Consider the following 19,394-nt stretch of genomic DNA (forward strand, 5'->3'; position numbering starts at 1 on the left):
GAAGGTATGCAGTTTGTATATGTATTGAAAATTCTACAATTGTCAGGACCCCACTGGAGGAGTTGAAAGAGGTGGAATAGATAAACTAAAAGTTAATGAATCTATGTAACCTATACAGACCACATACCTTCTTTTAGCTGTTAATAACCTCATTACCTCAAAGGTGCTTTTGCAATCCAAATTGCAGCCCTATATGTTCTACTGAAATACTGGTACTTCTGCTTCATAGGCTGACAGGTGGACCTGTGAGAACAGGACATTCCCTAGTCACCCCCCCCCCCCACAGCAACCTAAAGCATGGTACACACGTGCAAATTCGATTGGCCAATTTTACCACTTCCATGTAGTGTGAGGGCCAACTGATTTTGAATACTATGAACATATTGTGTAGACATGCTCTCATCCTACATGAAAGTGGTAACATTGGCCAAACATTGGTCAATCAAGTGTGGATGTGTGTAGGCACAATCAGAGTCTCTCTGTGAGTGGAGAGTTGATGGTCTTGAGTACTCATTGATCTCCTACAACTTCCCGATACTTATAATTCACGAAGTACCATTTTTAAGCTTCTGTTAAGACTTATATTTTTGCACCTTTTGAATTTCATGAACAAGATAGCTCTTAGCAAGACTGTTACCTTAAATCACAGCCATTGCCAAGAGCCATCTCATCAGTAATTGCCAAGAGCCATCTCATCAGTAATTGCCAAGAGCCATCTCCTCAGCCATTGCCAAGAGCCATCTCTTCAGCCATTGCCAAGAGCCATCTCCTCAGTAATTGCTAAGAGCCATCTCCTCAGCCATTGCCAAGAGCCATCTCTTCAGCCATTGCCAAGAGCCATCTCATCAGTAATTGCCAAGAGCCATCTCATCAGTAATTGCCAAGAGCCATCTCATCAGCCATTGCCAAGAGCCATCTCATCAGCCATTGCCAAGAGCCATCTCATCAGCCATTGCCAAGAGCCATCTCATCAGTAATTTCCAAGAGCCATCTCCTCAGCCATTGCCAAGAGCCATCTCTTCAGCCATTGCCAAGAGCCATCTCCTCAGCCATTGCCAAGAGCTATCTCCTCAACCATTGCCAAGAGCCATCTCATCAGCCATTGCCAAGAGCCATCTCCTCAGCCATTGCCAAGAGCCATCTCTTCAGCCATTGCCAAGAGCCATCTCCTCAGTAATTGCCAAGAGCCATCTCATCAGTAATTGCCAAGAGCCATCTCATCAGTAATTGCCAAGAGCCATCTCATCAGCCATTGCCAAGAGCCATCTCATCAGCCATTGCCAAGAACCATCTCATCAGCCATTGCCAAGAGCCATCTCCTCAGCCATTGCCAAGAGCCATCTCCTCAGCCATTGCCAAGAGCTATCTCCTCAACCATTGCCAAGAGCCATCTCATCAGCCATTGCCAAGAGCCATCTCTTCAGCCATTGCCAAGAGCCATCTCCTCAGCCATTGCCAAGAGCCATCTCATCAGCCATTGCCAAGAGCCATCTCTTCAGCCATTGCCAAGAGCCATCTCTTCAGCCATTGCCAAGAGCCATCTCTTCAGCCATTGCCAAGAGCCATCTCCTCAGCCATTGCCAAGAGCCATCTCCTCAGCCATTGCCAAGAGCCATCTCCTCAGCCATTGCCAAGAGCCATCTCTTCAGCCATTGCCAAGAGCCATCTCTTCAGCCATTGCCAAGAGCCATCTCATCAGCCATTGCCAAGAGCCATCTCTTCAGCCATTGCCAAGAGCCATCTCTTCAGCCATTGCCAAGAGCCATCTCCTCAGCCATTGCCAAGAGCCATCTCCTCAGCCATTGCCAAGAGCCATCTCCTCAGCCATTGCCAAGAGCCATCTCCTCAGCCATTGCCAAGAGCCATCTCTTCAGCCATTGCCAAGAGCCATCTCCTCAGCCATTGCCAAGAGCCATCTCCTCAGCCATTGCCAGGTTATAGTGGCACAGGTGACCACAAGCCTGTTTTAAAACTAAAGTGCTGCCTCTTGGTGTGCATGAAGCTGGGATTTCTAATGAACCTGTACTTACAGATTGCCCAGCAAGCTCATTGTGAATCAAAACTCCTAGGAGTGTATAAGGAGCTTAAAAGAACCAAAAAGCCCTCTTACCAAGATGCTATGCAAATCAGAAGTTTGCCTTAAAATAGAATGTCTCCAACAATGCATCACTGCTAAATATGCAGCAGTGATGCATTATGGGAGACCTCATATGCTCACTCCAACCTGTATCGCAAATACTTTCTGATTTAAGAAGGCAAACTTCTGTTTTGCATAGTGAACCTATAATGAGAGACTTTCCTGCTTATCCAATGGCTTCACAGTAGATCAGCTACCAAGTGTTCATTTCAGTTATCTGATCCATACACAGCACAGGAATGACTGCTTTTTCTGATTGGCTGAGTAAACCTTCATTTGTGTCATGTTTATTGAACTACAAGGTACAGTTTACAGAAAATGGCGGGCTGTATGACACTGGGTTGCTATGGGTTACAGGACATGTCTCCAGATGGCAGAATCACAGTAAGCCTCATATGTATCCTTGTTGCTGTAAACAGTGTAGCGTGACGGACAATAAATGCTGAGCAGTCAACGTGCCTGAGCTGCAACAAAACACACCAGTGAGTCCTGTCACCAGCCAAACACAGCTGCATAATCATCTGCTGAAAATACGTTCCCTCCTTTGTGTTCCTCATATACTGGCAATAAGCCTCTCACTTAAAGTGGACCCAAATTAAAAATACAAGATTTCAGAAATAAAATCTATTTTCTAAATTATAATAATAAATAGCAGCCTTTTTTCAGCTGCATGATGACAAATATAAAATATTTTACATTTATTGGAGGAACCCCTCCCTTCCTTTCAAATTGCCGGGATTTTTCCGGCAAACTGGTGGAGTAGATGGTGTCTGGCAATGGAGAAATTGCTAATGGCTGCCCCCAGTATAACCCTAGCTATGAAAAGAGAAGGGTGAAAAGCATGCACTGAAATGCTCATAGGTTTGAAGGAGTGTTTATTTATCTTTGTATGTGTCAGAGTGGTGCAACTAAATATTTTTAATTAAAAAAATGTTTGGTTTGGGTCCGCTTTAAGGTGGCTGTACATCAGGCGACTTGGTGGCTGATAGACCATCCGATTAGATTATTATATTATTATCAGATGAAAATCGGTGCCTGATCGACAAGGCGATCAATTTCAGGCTGAAATTGGTTGTATGTATCAGTTGGACATGGTGCAAGATGTAGGGCCGACTTGCTCCATCTGGCAGTAACAGCGTGCGATATCGGGACGAGCAACAAACACGGTGGAGCCCCCGATGATGTAAAATGTCCCCCCTGGTGCAGTGTACTTTACCTGTCTGTTGCTGGCTCCATCTGCATACACGCCCCTCACGTGTTTGCCGACATAAGGTGGGTGCGTGATTGATGTCATTCACTCACCCACGTATATGCAACCATGTGGGGCGCATGTATGCAGACGGAGCCTGGAGCCAGCGACGGACAGGTAATGTATACCGCACCATGCATGGTGTGGGGGAGGGGGGTGTTGAGGACATTTTACATTAGGGGGACAGTGCAGGGGGCGGCAAGTCGGCGGATGCGGCAACCCAAGGACGCTTTCCGAGAGATTTCATGCTGAAATTGATCAGGAATCGGCTGGCGGTGTATGGGCAGCAATGGAAGATAGAGCTGTTGCAACCACCAATGCAGAGCCAAAGGGGAGCCAGAGATCCAAACGTCACCAAGCAAAGTTTACAAAAAAGGAAAAAAATTCCGAGGCTTTATTTAGAACATCAAATGACACACAGAAAAAAGCTCACGCGTATAGGAGCGCTGCATGGCTCCTTAATCATAGCTTAATCATAACATCCGTTTTTAGATTTGAGCAGCGAGAGATCCGTCTCTTGGTTGATCGGCCCCTACATTTTCTGATGTATGGGCACCTCTAGGTTACATAAGCTGTGACTCATCAAGGTATGGCAACACCATCAAGGTATGGCATTTGCCTATGTGCCTCCTGCCTCCAGCTTCACTCCCCATCCCTGGGGCGGTTCATGCCGCTTAGCTGAGCCAAGTGTCCGTGACATTCACAAGCTGCCAGGCAGACTGTCACTTTTTGGCCGGCTTTGTCCACTGTCTGTAGCAGCCTAAAATGTCAAAAACAGAGATATTAATTGCAGCTCTCTACAGATGCATTGAAACCATGGCGCCTTGAAAAGTCTTCTGTTATCTACAATGAAAGTATCCACTTTAGGGGATGGATTAAAGCTGTTGGATGAGGTATACAGTATATGACAGGGCTTGTCATCTTCTCATATTCTGCACAGCCAGGGTGGCATCAGGTGCAGGGCCGGATTTCTGGCAAGGCCACATAGGCCATGGCCTAGGGCACCAGAAGTTTAGGGGCGGCTCAGTGAGGGGCAGGAAAGCTGTTCTATGCAGTCATCCCTATCTACAAGAACAGCTTTAACCTTTGAACTCTCTCCTGTACTTGTGCCATCCCTGCAAGACCTGTAAGCTCTATCCTGCATGTATATATCAGCCTAACTCTCATGGTGATGCAATGGGTCCATCATTAATGAGATGGCAAGCATAACATAAAATTTCAAAACATAACTTCTAATATTTACACGTATTACTAAAATAGCTATTTTCTGTGACACCAATGATGGAAAGTAAGGCGAATTCTCATTGGGGCACACAGAGATAACAACCATACAGATGGTATAGTTGGCCTTGGGCGGTAAAAAGTACAAATCCGGCCCTGATCAGGTGCATGCGTATATATACTCTGCTGGTGAGTTGGGTGATGGCTTACCCTGCTGCTGCTCTAATTAAATACTCCTCGCTTGATAAAGCCTGGTGCGAGACAGGCAATACATGTGGCGGGAAGTATGGTCACATAATCACCGGCAGCCTCACTCCGTCCTGACCCCTCCTGTATGAGAAAGCCAGCTGACAAGCGGCGAGGGGCATTGTAGTATGGGCACGCGTGGGCTAGTGCTGGAGAGAGAGTGCATGTTGGAGTATGCATAGGCAGCATCTATAGCTAGAGAGGAACTGAGACCTTGCTGGTTACTGGGAGGAGGGTGAACCTGGAACAGGCATACAAGAAATCACTCTAACCACTATACCTATGTGACTGCATCCACATGGCACTTGCATATTTATTGATTTAACAAACACTGCATAATGCTTTGAGTGACAGCACCCTCAGATATGGGAAATACTCCTAGGCATTGAAACGGAGTGTCAATTGAGATCATAGCCAAACAATTTTGTTTGCAAGAAAATGGGTATATCCGAAGGCAATCAATTTGTATGTTTGTTGAGTTGAATGTGTGCATACACAGCCGGCTGTGGTGTTGCACATTTCTTTGTGGCCCTAATGTGCTTTTATGGGGGTGTTTTAAACTGCTTGTGTGCAGGTTTTTTTTTACATTAATAAAATAAGACATTGAGCGAGTTTTCCTTTTTCATTAACCACTTTCTCCTCCTGGACGTAGAGCTACGTCCAGGAGGCCATGTGCGCTCCTGCGGCCAATCGCACGCGTGCACGCGCGCTCCCGGACACGGATCGTTAGCCCAGGAATCAATGAATCGGGCCATGGTGCCCGATCATCGATTCCTCTCCCCCGCAGAAAAAGCAACAGCTTCTCTCGGAAGCCCTGCTTTTTCTGCCTCCTACGTCCCCCTAAGCATACATGTTACGCTTAGAGTGACGTCATGTAAACAAACCTAAGGTTGCCATCTTGTGGCCAAAAAGTAAAACTACATCTACATAAAAAAAAAATAAACATATATTTACATTCAAAAAATTACTATTTACATCCCACCCTCCCAAAAATACCCAGATAAAATGTTTAATAATAATAAAAAAAATTACAATAAAAAAAACAAATACTTACCTAAGGGTCTAAACTTTTTAAATATCTATGTAAAGATGAAATATTTCTATTTTTTTTTATTATTATAAGCTTGTAAATAGTGATGAATGCAAAAAGGGAAAAAATGCACTTTTATTTCCAAATAAAATATTGTCGCCATACATTGTGATAGGGACATAATTAAAAGGTGTAATAACCGGGACAAATGCGCAAATACAATACGTGGGTTTTAATTATGGAGGCATGTATTATTTTAAAACTATAATGGCCGAAAACTGAGAAATAATGAATTCCAGTTTTTTCTTGTTCTTACTGTTAAAATGCATTTACAGTAAGGTAGCTCTTAGCAAAATGTACCACCCAAAGAAAGCCTAATTGGTGGCGGAAAAAACAAGATGTAGATCAGTTCATTTTGATAAGTAGTGATAAAGTTATAGGCTAATAAATTGGAGGTGAACATTGCTCGGATGCATAAAATGAAAACGACTGAGGGCTGAAGTGGTTAATTTTGCAAATTAAATACTATTTCCCCTCCGAGTTGTAGCAACGCAGGGGGAGAGGTAATTCTGGGTCCAGTGATCGCTGAACCCCAATCACCCATGCGTGGGGTGCAGACTATAGCATTACTGCTATGGCGGCACCTAACTCAGGCGCTATGTGGCTGGCACACGGCCTCAACCACCTGCTGCACATCAGGTAGCCTCCAGGAATGTCCTCTCAGGGGTCGAGTGGGGTGTGGAGGCGGGTGGACGACATCCACGTGCTTTTTTCAGAGGGTGGACGCCGTCCACCCTGGCATGTGTGGAGGGGAGCAGCGCAGTGGAAGGAGAGCTGTGCGGACAGCGGGGAAGGGCGGACATCTCCCCCCCCCCCTTCCCTCACCTTAGGGCTCTCCATCCCTCGCTGTCCCCTCCAGAACTAATGTGCGGCGGCTGGCAGTGGGCGGGACATACCTACCTATACTGGGCACATATACCCCTGACTACATATACTGGGACATATACCCCTGGCTACATATACTGGGACATATACTCCCCTGACTACATATACTGGGACATATACCCCCCTGACTACATATACTGGGACATATACCCCTGACTTCCTATACTGGGCACATATACCCCTAACTACATATACTGGGCACATATACCCCTGGCTACATATACTGGGGACTACTATACTCCTGACTACATATACTGGGCACCTATACCCCTGGCTACATATACTGGACACCTATACCTCTGGCTACATATACTGGGGACTACTATACTCCTGGCTACATATACTGGACACCTATACCCCTGTCTACATATACTAGGCAACTATACCTCTGGCTACATATACTGGGGACTACTATACTCATGACTGCTTATACTGGGGACACCTATAGACCTGCTGCTGCTGCCAGATTAGGTGTATTTTGGGGAACTGCTGCCAGATTGTGTATGTTTGGGGGACCACTGCTGCCAGATTATATGTAGTTTGGGTGTTACGTGTAGTGGGTGATCCACTGCCAGGTTGTGCGTATTTTGGGGAACTGCTTCCAAATTATATGTATGTTGGGGGAACTGCTGCTGCCACATTGTCTATTTTGGGGGAACCACTTCCATATTATCTGTATTTTGGAGGAACCTCTGCTAGATTGTGTCTTTTTGGTGAAATGCTGTCAGATTGCATCTATTTTTGACGGATACACTACGGCAGACCTTTTACATCACTGCTAAGGTCATGTATATTTGGCCCCACTCATGACCACGCCCACTGTATGCTTGACCACGCCCATTTGGGGGGTTTTAAGGGTGAGTCCACTCGCCTCTTTTTCCAGGACTAGACCCCTGTGTCCTCTCCCATGCTTATCTATCATCAAAGGTGTACTTGTGTTTGTTTCTTTAAGCAGTTGTCACAGTTATGTTGTATACCACATCGGTATAAAGCACTAGTGTTTGTAGAGCACATGTTCAAAATTGAAAGAGAAAATGGGTTAGCAACAGCTGGATCAAGTCATGGCAGCAATAGATGCTCAACAGTCGACCAATCAAAAGAGGAAAACCTCATCCTGATTGTTGGTGTGGCAGTTTATGGATAATCAGGCTGTGTACTAACAGACATTCACGGAACCTTGTAGGATCCATTAAGACATGTTTGTTCTGTTTGGTATCCGCTTTGTTCACTACAGTGTCAAAATGCAAACTCATGACATGCCGGGGCATAACTAGAAATCACCGGCCCCCCTGTGAAACTTTGAATGGGGCCCTCTCCTGCCGCTAAAAACAGCCCTGGGTGGGCCCCACACCAGGCTTCACCCCCCATGGGCCCCCTTGCACCTGCGTGCCTTGCAGGGGCTATTGTTACACTACTGATGATATGCATGCCTTTTCCGGACACCAGACAGCGATGCTATTTTGACCTGTCTGATTGCTCTGCAGGTGTTCCATTCAGGGAATGTGACAGCATTTGCTTTTTTTTTTTTTCCCCCTCCATGGCACAGAAACCACACGTGTGAACCTACACTTCATTTTCTAAATCTACAATGGACATGTTTCCAATATAGATGACTACATCAAAATAATCATAATTTCAGCCTCAGTGAAAGAAGGCTCTTAATAATAATGCTGTTTCTGCCTTCTGGCATTTACAGCTGTCGCTTACTTGCAAAGGCAGTAATACAATAATAAAAGCAGGAAAATAGTATTCTGAGAATAACAATTGTGTTCACCACATGTAACATAACATACAGGGCCGGCGCTACTATAGAGGCAAAGGGGGCAATTGCCCCAGGGCCCCTATGTGCTGTTGCTCCCCCCCCCCCCCCCCCCCGACTTGTGCTCACCGTTGCCCCTGCAAATTTTGGTCAGCATAGAACTTGACTGGATGCACTGCTCCATCTGTGCTCCCAGTCTTCATTCCCCCTGGCTGCCTCTTTTCCATGACCCGTTGCCTGTCATTACACAATAAGATGAGGAGGATGAAGACAAAAACGGACAGAGCAGAATATTGGAACAGGTGAGTTGCTATGCCAACAAAAACGGTGCAGGGACTGTGGAAGCATAGTGAAGTTGAGAGTAGAGATTTGGGGTCCGGGGTGTCAGCCAGCTTGGGTGCCCTGTGGGGTGAATTTGCAACAGTGAAGTGGGGGAGGGAGATGGCAGGGGGGCTCCAAGTTTAGTTTTGCCCCAAGTTCCTATTGTGGCTTGAACCGGCCCTGATAACATAATGCAGCAATAATTCATAATGATTTCTGTCACCCACTGCATCCAGACCAAATCACCCCCTTCACTGGTCTGGTCTGTCATAAAAAAATGGCGCTACGGGTTGCTACGGGTTACTGCATCTTGTGTATCATCAATTTTTTCTGCTTATTTAATGAGCCTGTTTGTAGCTGTATTGTGGGACTGTGTTTTGACTTTAGCCATTGCTGTTCCCAATAACGATTGCTATTCCTGTCTCTCCTGCAGAATGACTCGTCCAGTGACAGTGACACAGACAGTGAGAGTCACTTCTCCCTCCTATTCCCCCAGGATTACCTAGGCCTCGCTGTGTTCTCCATGCTCTGCTGTTTCTGGCCTCTGGGCATCGCCGCATTCTTCCTGTCACAGAAGGTAGGTGGCTGATGAAGCTGCCCGCAAGCGTTGCCGATCCCAGCTTCTGCTGATGGAAGGGCTTCTAGAGACACAGGCTATAAATGGAGCACTGGGCACAGGATAGATAATCAATGTCTACATTTGTACAGAAAGTAAAGTTAAATACTGAGATGGGAAATAGAGGTCTACACAGTTTAGCAAAACCTGCTTTTAAAGAACCAATCCAGCAAAAAAAGTAAGCCGTTAAAATCTTACAGACCTGACAGGTTTTGGACTAGTCTCCTCATGGGAGATTCTTAGGGTTATCTTTGATTTGAGAAGCATTTCCTGAAGGGCAGTTGCTAAGTCTAGCTGCCAAAATAGTGTGCAAGTGAGTAGGTTGGCTGGCTGCTAGCTTAAAGTTTTGGCAGTTAAAGAGAACCCGAGGTGTGTTTAAAGAATGTCATCTGCATACAGAGGCTGGATCTGCCTATACAGCCCAGCCTCTGTTGCTACCCCAAACCCCACTAAGGTCCCCCTGCACTCTGCAATCCCTCATAAATCACAGCCGTGCTGTGAGGCTCTTTTTACATCTGTAGTGTCAGTCTCAGCTGCTCCCCCGCCTCCTGCATAGCTCCGGTCCCTGCCCCCGTCCCTTCCCTCCAATCAGCAGGGAGGGAAGGGATGCAGGCAGGGACTGGAGTTCTGCAGGAGGCGGGGAGAGCAGCAGACTGACACTATAGAGATAAACACAGCCAGCTCTGACAAGATGTTTGTCAGCAGCGTGACTGTGATTTATGAGGGATTGCAGAGTGCAGGTGGACCTTAGGGGGGTTTGGGATAGCAACAGAGGCTGGGCTGTATAGGCAGATCCAGCCTCTGTATGCAGATAATATTCTTCAAACCCACCTCGGGTTCTCTTTAAACTGCAGTTCAGAAAATGCTTTTGGAAAACAAAGATAACCCTGAGAATCCCCCATGAGGAGACGGACTCGTCCAAAACATGTCAGTTCTGTCAGAATTTAACTGCTTACTTTTCTCGTTGGAGTGGTCTTTTAAAAGGATAAATGTACTAAGTACATAAATAGCCTCAAATTGGTAAAATTGATAATGCAGTTAAAATACATTACTGATTTTGGATCCTGAGAGAGAAATGAACAACCCTTGCCTGCCTGTTGATTATAAACACTTTTTGTTCATGGGAGCATGTGTTATTATATAATATTTATACAGTATAGCGGCAGCGTCTTCCGCAGCGCTGTACAGAGTATATTGTCTTGTCACTTTGCCAATCTGTGGCCAAAGTATTCCAAGGAAAGCTCATATCTTTGTAGTGTAAGCTGAAAAACTAGATGGTTTGTGCAAGCAGCCCCAAACTCTTGCACAGAACACAATGAAAAGTCTTTATTACACATATACAGTGGGTTGCAAAAGTATTCGGCCCCCTTGAAGTTTTCCACATTTTGTCATATTACTGCCACAAACATGAATCAATTGTTTTGGAATTCCGCATGAAAGACCAACACAAAGTGGTGTACACATGAGAAGTGGAACGAAAATCATACATGATTCCAAACATTTTTTACAAATAAATAACTGCAAAGTGGTGTGTGCATAATTATTCGGCCCCCTTTGATCTGAGTGCAGTCAGTTGCCTATAGACATTGCCTGATGAGTGCTAATGACTAAATAGAGTGCACCTGTGTGTAATCTAATGTCAGTACAAATACGGCTGCTCTGTGAGGGCCTCAGTGGTTGTCTAAGAGAATATTGGGAGCAACAACACCGTGAAGTCCAAAGAACACACCAGACAGGTCCAAGACAGGTCAGGGATCAAGTTATTGAGAAATTTAAAGCAGGCTTAGGCTACAAAAAGATTTCCAAAGCCTTGAACATCCCACGGAGCACTGTTCAAGCGATCATTCAGAAATGGAAGGAGTATGGCACAACTGTAAACCTACCAAGACAAGGCCGTCCACCTAAACTCACAGGCCGAACAAGGAGAGTGCTGATCAGAAATGCAGTCGAGGCCCATGGTGACTCTGGATAAGCTGCAGAGATCTACAGCTCAGGTGGGAGACTCTGTCCATAGGACAACTATTAGTCATGCAGTGTACAAAGTTGGCCTTTATGGAAGAGTGGCAAGAAGAAAGGCATTGTTAACAGAAAGCATAAGAAGTCCCGTTTGCAGTTTGCCACAAGCCATGTGGGGGACACAGCAACCATGTGGAAGAAGGTGCTCTGGTCAGATGAGACCAAAATGGAACTTTTTGGCCAAAATGCAAAACGCTATGTGTGGTGGAAAACTAACACTGTACATCCCTCTGAACACACCATCCCCACTGTCAAATATAGTGGTGGCAGCATCATGCTCGGGGGGTGCATCTCTTCAGCAGGGACAGGGAACCTGGTCAGAGTTGATGGGAAGATTAATGGAGCCAAATACAGGGCAAACTTGGAAGAAAACCTCTTGGAGACTGCAAAAGACTTGAGACTGGGGCGGAGGTTCACCTTCCAGCAGGTCAATGACCCTAAACATAAAGCCAGGGCAACAATGGAATGGTTTAAAACAAAACATATCTATGTGTTAGAATGGCCCAGTCAAAGTCCAGATCTAAATCCAATTGATAATCTGTGGCAAGATCTGAAAACTGCTGTTCACAAACGCTGTCCATCTAATCTGACTGAGCTGGAGCAGTTTTGCAAAGAAGAATGGGCAAGGATTTCAGTCTCTAGATGTGCAAAGCTGGTAGAGACATACCCTAAAAGACTGGCAGCTGTAATTGCAGCAAAAGGTGGTTCTACAAAGTATTGACTCAGGGGGCCAAATAATTACGCACACCCCACTTTGCAGTTATTTATTTGTAAAAAAAATGTTTGGAATGATGAATGATTTTCGATCCACTTCTCACATGTACACCACTTTGTATTGGTCTTTCACGTGGAATTCCAATAAAATTGATGCATGTTTGTGGCAGTAATGTGACAAAATGTGGAAAACTTCAAGGGGGCCGAATACTTTTGCAACCCACTGTAGTTGCTGAAGAAATTCACTGCTCTGTGTTTGTTTAGCAAGATCAAATTGTCGAATTAGTCTTTATCTGCAACTATGAATAGACTGCAGGAGAAGCTCTGCCAAGGCAGATCTCCCCAGACAGTAAACACTGAGACTTAACCCTTTCAATGCTCCCTGCAAATGTGAAACCAAGTTAAACTTCAGTTTTTGTTAGGATTTTCATAAGTTGTGGTAAAGACTTTTTTTTCATGAAGGTTATCATGCTGTGGCGAATCTTTTGTGCAAGGAGGAAGTCCTGAGTGTAGTTCCATTTTTCAGATCATGGAAATGTAGATACTGTCTTCCTTTTCTTGTAACCAGGTGTCTTTTTTTTTTTTCTCTACAGACCAACAAAGCTTCAGCTCAAGGTGACTACCATGGGGCAATCGTGGCCTCCAGACAGACTTTCTTGCTGGCTGTACTCTCTATCTTCTTGGGCATCTGTACCTATGTAGGTGCTGTGGTAGCACTTATTGCGTACCTGTCCAACAGAGCTCCCACCTAGGACCATTAGTTGGTCTGGACTATCAGGCTCTAACTACCATTACCGAAGTCCATCTATTCGCTACATTGAAAACATCAGAGACAGTCGATCGTGAAGATGTTTGAGAAATGAAGGGAGCTCCATTAAAATCCAAATTGTACTATTTTATTGAGATATGAAAATGTTTCTGAGAACTTTTCATACTTCAGCCAAGTCTTACTGAAATGATTTTTGGTCTATTTTAAAACTTGGTCATGTGTAACGAAGCATTTACTTTCAAATCTCATCTTCTCTTGTACAGCAGCTTTAAAGTTCCTGTTATGCTGAGAGCGATAGTCCCTCCATTTCTACCAGTCATCTCTTCTCACACAGAGACCTAGATGTGGCACACTTTAGGCACCCAAGGAGTCTGGTCAGTGTGGACTTTACACCGATGTAGCCCTGAAAATCCAGTGCTGTGATTTCAGTGAGGGGTCCTGTGCCAAGCTGAAAGGCTGAGACTCTTTTGTTGCCTGCCCCGACGCTACCCTCCGTAGGGCAGTAAAGTGGCTAGCAAAAGAATCGAACACCTCTGCTAAAATAAAAGCGCAACAAAAACTGATGCACCTCAGTTCCGATGTAGCATGGATTACAAGGGACATAAATTATACACACTTTGGGGTAAGACAAACCCGCACCATGGTAGACACTGCAGACCAAGTGTGAGCTGCCCAGTTGCTCCTTGCTCAATTTAGGCCTTTTTGAAATAGTCATAATATTACTGATGTATTGGTAGGGAGAAAACACAAGGATAAAATTATGTCGGCCTCAGCAGGCCTGCAAAACAAAATCCGTCTCTCGTGAAGCGGAATAGCTCTACACATTTTCAAGTACACATTAAAGATAATCTATGACTCAGTTGAATTAAAAAAAAATTACCTCGGGAGGGGGAAGCTTCTGGATCCTAATGAGTCTTACCTCGTCCTCCTCAGCCAGCTTGATCCAGAGGAGGGACCCACAAACAATTAGTAACAATAACAGTAGCCGCTTTCCGATTGGGAAGAACCTAGTGCACCTGCTCACAGTTGTGAAAAGTGGACTTTTGGGGGTCCTACTGCTGGATCGTCTCTACTGAGAAGAACAAGGAAGCTTGTTTAGGATCCAGAGGTCTGTATGCCCCAGGAGCACTTTTTTTTTCGCTACAGGGTCACTTTAAGTCACAGGTGGTGCAAAAAGCCCTATTGGTTCCTACTCTAATGTACTAAAATCAGGACACGCTTTGCAGTGTACGTAACATGCCAGATACTAACATGGAGACTGCCAACTCCACATAGGAACATTGGATTCTGCAGCAGGATTATGGACTGCTGGTTCCCAAAGAAAAACACAAACACTTATCTAGTCACTGCTTACGTAGTCTTACATAGTTAATTTGGCTGAAAAAAGACATCGGTCCATGAAATCCAACCAGGAGAGAAAAACAACAACAAATAATTCAAAATTAGGTACATTTCTGTCCTGCATCCTCACATATCCAAGCTGATATAGAGGAAGGCAAAGAAACCTTACAAGGCTTGGCCAATTAACCTTATAAGGTAAAAAACCCTCCCTGACTTTGGGTGGCAGTCAGATAAAATCCCCAGAGCAACTCTGCTCAGAATTGCCTGGTAACTATAGCCATGGATGGCCTTCAATACATGGAAAGCATTCAAGCCTCCTTTACATGCAGAATAATACATACATAGTGTGCTATAACTGCTTCTTGTGGTAAAAAAATTCCACATTTTAACCTTTTACGATAAAGAACCCCTTCCTAAATGGCAAATCCTTTCTTCCTCCATACGCAGATCATGTCCCCTTATCCGTTGTATAAGCACAAGGAGAAATAGCTCATCTGCCAAACTTTTGTATTGCTCTCTGATGTATTTATATATGGTAATTAGGTCACCCCTTAGGCGTGTTTTTTTCCAAGCTTAATAAGCCCAGTTTGTCCAACATTTCTTGGTAAGTGAGACCTCCCATCCCTCTGATGAATTTAGTTGCCGGTCTTACTTGTCTGGGGTTTGCCCTCAGTATGGCTGATAAGGCATGTCCATAGAATCCTGGTGATTGCTGCTTTCCAATGTTGTATGGCAGCCTCCATGTGATGTGAGTGTCTAGCATAACTGCAATGCATGCATGTCCTGCTTCAAGGACATTAGAGTAGGGCCAACCCCGTTGAACCAGGAGGCTTGTAACACTACTGTGGCTTACAGTGTATTTACAACGTGCAGAACAAAACCCTGTATATCCTTGACTTTTAGCCGACTTGGTGGGGTCAACCCGGAATTTTATCGTTGTGTTTTCTAACTTTTTCTTAGTTGCCTATCTGGAAGTTGCGCCCAGTATGGTTGGTAAGACATATCCAGAAAAAACACTGTGTTTGTGTGTTGGTAGGAACCCACTTTTGCTATAGATTATTTGAAAGATCTAAAGGTGACCATGCATCAGGTGGTGTATGGGCAGATCGACCATGAGACAGATCTCTCTGTGCTGGTACGATTCCTGGCCTTCTCTGTTGTCAAGGCCGTGGTTGTCGTCACCGCAACCGCTGTACCACATGGCACCAAGCTTGTGTTATGATGCCACATGTGCCTGGTGCCACATAGTCGTGGTGATGGCAGAAGATGCCAGGAATGGAGCCAGCAGAGAGGTGAGATCTTAAAACACTGCACATGGGCATGGGGGAACACTGGTTGGGTGTCCGTCGGACGTCTTGATATGGAACACAGTTACCGCCACCCACCTGTTCGAGCACTTGCGACCGGGATTTTCCAGCATGCCTAATCAGTCCTTCTGACCGATTTTGCCCCAAATTATCAAATTGGGAGGTTGATCGGCTTGATGTATGGAACTGGCGTAACAGTAGCTTCCGCCGCCACCTTAATGACGGGGGGGCTGGAGCTCGGAGGGGGCCGGGAGGCAGAAGCGTATACGTTACCTGATCCCAGCGCCCGTGTCACCTCCACACACTTCCTAGTTTACAAGTGCTATGCAGCCAATCACCATTCGGGGACTGAATCCATATGGTGATTGGCTGTCTGCACACAGTGCACAGCACTTGTAAAATTACCAGGAAGTTAGTGGAGGAGACGCGTGCATCACCAGCAGGTAATGTATACTCTTCTGCTGTGCATAATGCTCAGTAAAACAATTTACTGGGTCGGGCCCCCTAGCCCCCGGCTCACCCCCGTGATGGAGGAGGCGGGTGCACCAACAGATCTCTGCAGGGGAGCCATGTCCAGGTGGCCCCTGATGTATGACCACCTTAATTGTATTGAATTGGGCAATGATAATAGGCCCTTTAGTGCAGAAGATGCTGTAAGCTGACTGGTTTGGAGGAGCGATCATCTGGGCCTGCTGCAAAATCTGTACTTGCCCTCCAGAGTAATGCGGCAGTGGCAGCACCTGATGTCTTTTCTTTGCCTTTCTCCATTGTTATTAGCATGAATACTTCATTGAGTCCATCAACCTTGTTTATGAAAAGGTCGCAGTCTTTAATGGCCCGAGAGAAATGGGATTGCATCTGCACATCTAACCAGCCTCTTACAACTGTGGACAGCCAAAGGAGGAGCAACAGAGAAGAATGCTTTACAGTCAGGCAATGGCAATAAACGCTTATCAAAAGACATCTCCACAAATGTTCTTTGAATTGGGCACTGAATAATATTTATACTGTAATTTATATCTTATGAAAAAAATGGTCTTTAAAAGTTATCAACACATTTTTAACCCTCTCAATAGCCAACAGTCTGACTCATTTTATTGAGATGCAGAGAAGCAGAGTCACAGTTCCAGACACTGTAGAGGCGCTTTTAAAATCTGCTAATTAGTATTAACACAGCAGGATTGTAAAGGCTTGTACACAAATCCAACAAATCCATCCGATTGTCGTCTGAATTTGGACGACAATCAGGCATGTGTACGAGTGGCAAACGACTAGATGAGCGACTGATAACAGGCGGTTTGCCCGATCCAACCTGTGGATCAACTCACACGTTTGTTGGGTCAATATTGTGCAGTAGGCCACGTGTGTACAAGTCATTTGAAAGGCGTTATCGTTTTGAATGCGGTCATGTCGTGCAGTCTGTTATTTCGCTTCCTGCGGTATGCAAATGAGTTGTAAGTTATGTTGGTTGGTGCGCGGTAATTTCGAGTCGTGTAAACGGTTGGCTGAGGGGTCGGTCATGTTGTCGACTTGGTTGTACACTTTGTTGGATGTGTACGAGCCTTAAAGTGAACCTAAACTGAAGAAAAAAAAGACTTCTACCAGCCCCCTGCAGCCGCCTTGTGCCCGCACCTTTTATCCCCTGAAGCGACCCCCCTCCCCCCCCATGTTTGGATGTATGGACCCGGTCCACACTCCTCCTGATCACACTCTCATGGACAGGAGCACTCTGCGCTTGCACAGTATGAAAAAATCTCTACTGCGCATGTACAGAGTGCTCCAGGCAACAGGGGCGTGATGAAGGACGAGCTCGGCCGCACACGTGCAGTGGCGCGTTAACTTGCCAGTTGGGCGGCTGGAAGAGGGTCGCTGCGGGGGAATGGAGAAACACTTAGTGACAGCACGGGCACAGGATGGCTTGAGGGGGCTAGAAGAATCCTCAGGTAAGTTAAACTTGTTTGTTTTTACTCCAGTTTAGGTTTCCTTTAAAACACCCTCTGAAAGTCCACGATGCATTGTGTTTACATTGTAAACATTTTATTTTTATCACTCCTTCAAACCAAACACAAAAAGATATTCAAAGATTAAAATCCTAGTTTGCCCTAGTTCATTGTTAAGATGAATAGGACAAAGCAGGTAATTTTGTCATTGTGCGCTGGCTGCGTAGCAACAGATTGGCACCAGATTGGTCGCCGCTATAGCTGCAATGTTATAGTCTGCTGCTCACGAAGGGGAATTTGGGGTCCTGTGATCGCCGGTACCCCAAATTACCCTTCGTGAGCAGCAGACTATAACATTGCAGCTATAGCGGCGACCAATAATTTGGGGTGCCGGCGATCGCAGGACCCCAAATCCCCCCCCCCCCACTTTCCTGCATAGCAACACAGTGTGTCATCTGCAATACAGCTTAGCTTGTGTCTGTACAGCCCGGAACAGCGATGTCGCCCATCAAAAGTGTGTACGCACCTTAACCACTTGAGGACCGCCCCCAGCCGATGGGCGGCGGCAAAGTCCGGGCCCAAACGACCGCAATACGCCCATCGGCGGGGGCGGCTGCGGGAGTGGTTATGCGGCGATCGCGTCATTTGTGACGCGATCAGCCGCCGGGGACTGGCTCCGCCCACCGCTCGTAGTAACCCGCCGGCCGTTCGGAAGCGCCGGCGGGTTACTAGCACCCGGATCGCCGCATTTACATTGTATAATAGGCTTTGTAATGTATACAAAGCCTATTATACTGGCTGCCTCCTGCCCTGGTGGTCCCAGTGTCCGAGGGACCACCAGGGCAGGCTGCAGCCACCCTAGTCTGCACCCAAGCACACTGATTTCCCCCCCCCCCTGCCCCCTGATCGCCCACAGCATCCCTCAGACCCCCCCCTGCCCACCCCCCAGACCACTGTTTGCACCCAGTCACCCCCCTAATCACCCATCAATCACTCCCTGTCACTATCTGTCAACGCTATTTTTTTTTATCCCCCCCCCCCCCCCTGCCCACTGCCCCCTCCTGATCACCCCCCACCCCTCCGATTCTCCCCAGACCCCCCCCCCCCCGTGTACTGTATGCATCTATCCCCCCTGATCACCTGTCAATCACCCGTCAATCCCCAGTCAATCGACCCCTGCCACTGCTACCCATCAATCAGCCCCTAACCTGCCCCTTGCGGGCAATCTGATCACCCACCCACACCAATAGATCGCCCGCAGATCCGACATCAGATCACCTCCCAAGTGCAGTGTTTACATCTCTTCTCTCCTCTAAACACCCACTAATCACCTATCAATCACCCCCTATCACCACCTGTCACTGTTACCCATCAGATTAGACCCTAATCTACCCCTTGCGGGCACCCAATCACCCGCCCACACGCTCAGATTGCCCTCAGACCCCCCTTTATCAATTCGCCAGTGCAATATTTACATCTGTTATTCCCTGTAATAACCCACTGATCACCTGTCAATCACCTATCAATCACCCCCTGTCACTGCCACCCATCAATCACCCCCTGTCACTGCCACCCATCAATCAGCCCCTAACCTGCCCCTTGCGGGCAATCTGATCACCCACCCACACCAATAGATCGCCCGCAGATCCGACATCAGATCACCTCCCAAGTGCAGTGTTTACATCTCTTCTCTCCTCTAAACACCCACTAATTACCCATCAATCACCCCCTATCACCACCTGTCACGGTTACCCATCAGATTAGACCCTAATCTGCCCCTTGC

At 46.2% G+C, this 19,394-nt stretch overlaps 1 protein-coding gene across 16 annotated transcripts in view; it reads left to right on the forward strand.

The window, feature by feature from the left end:
• TMEM91 (transmembrane protein 91) overlaps window positions 1-16,634 on the forward strand; it is a 510,612-nt gene extending 493,978 nt beyond the window's left edge. For 15 of the 16 annotated variants that reach the window (XM_068250637.1, XM_068250624.1, XM_068250623.1 and 12 more), the window contains 2 exons: window positions 9,342-9,485; window positions 12,848-16,634. In XM_068250637.1, coding sequence (XP_068106738.1) covers window positions 9,342-9,485; window positions 12,848-13,006 — 303 coding nt within the window. In that variant the 3' untranslated portion in view covers window positions 13,007-16,634. The remainder of the gene's footprint in view (window positions 1-9,341; window positions 9,486-12,847) is intronic. The other variant, XM_068250638.1, reaches the window with a different exon arrangement.
• The last annotated feature ends 2,760 nt before the right edge of the window (window positions 16,635-19,394 follow it).

The sequence above is a fragment of the Hyperolius riggenbachi genome, chromosome 8 (genome assembly GCF_040937935.1).
Source record: "Hyperolius riggenbachi isolate aHypRig1 chromosome 8, aHypRig1.pri, whole genome shotgun sequence".
In the NCBI taxonomy this organism is placed as follows: domain Eukaryota; kingdom Metazoa; phylum Chordata; class Amphibia; order Anura; family Hyperoliidae; genus Hyperolius; species Hyperolius riggenbachi.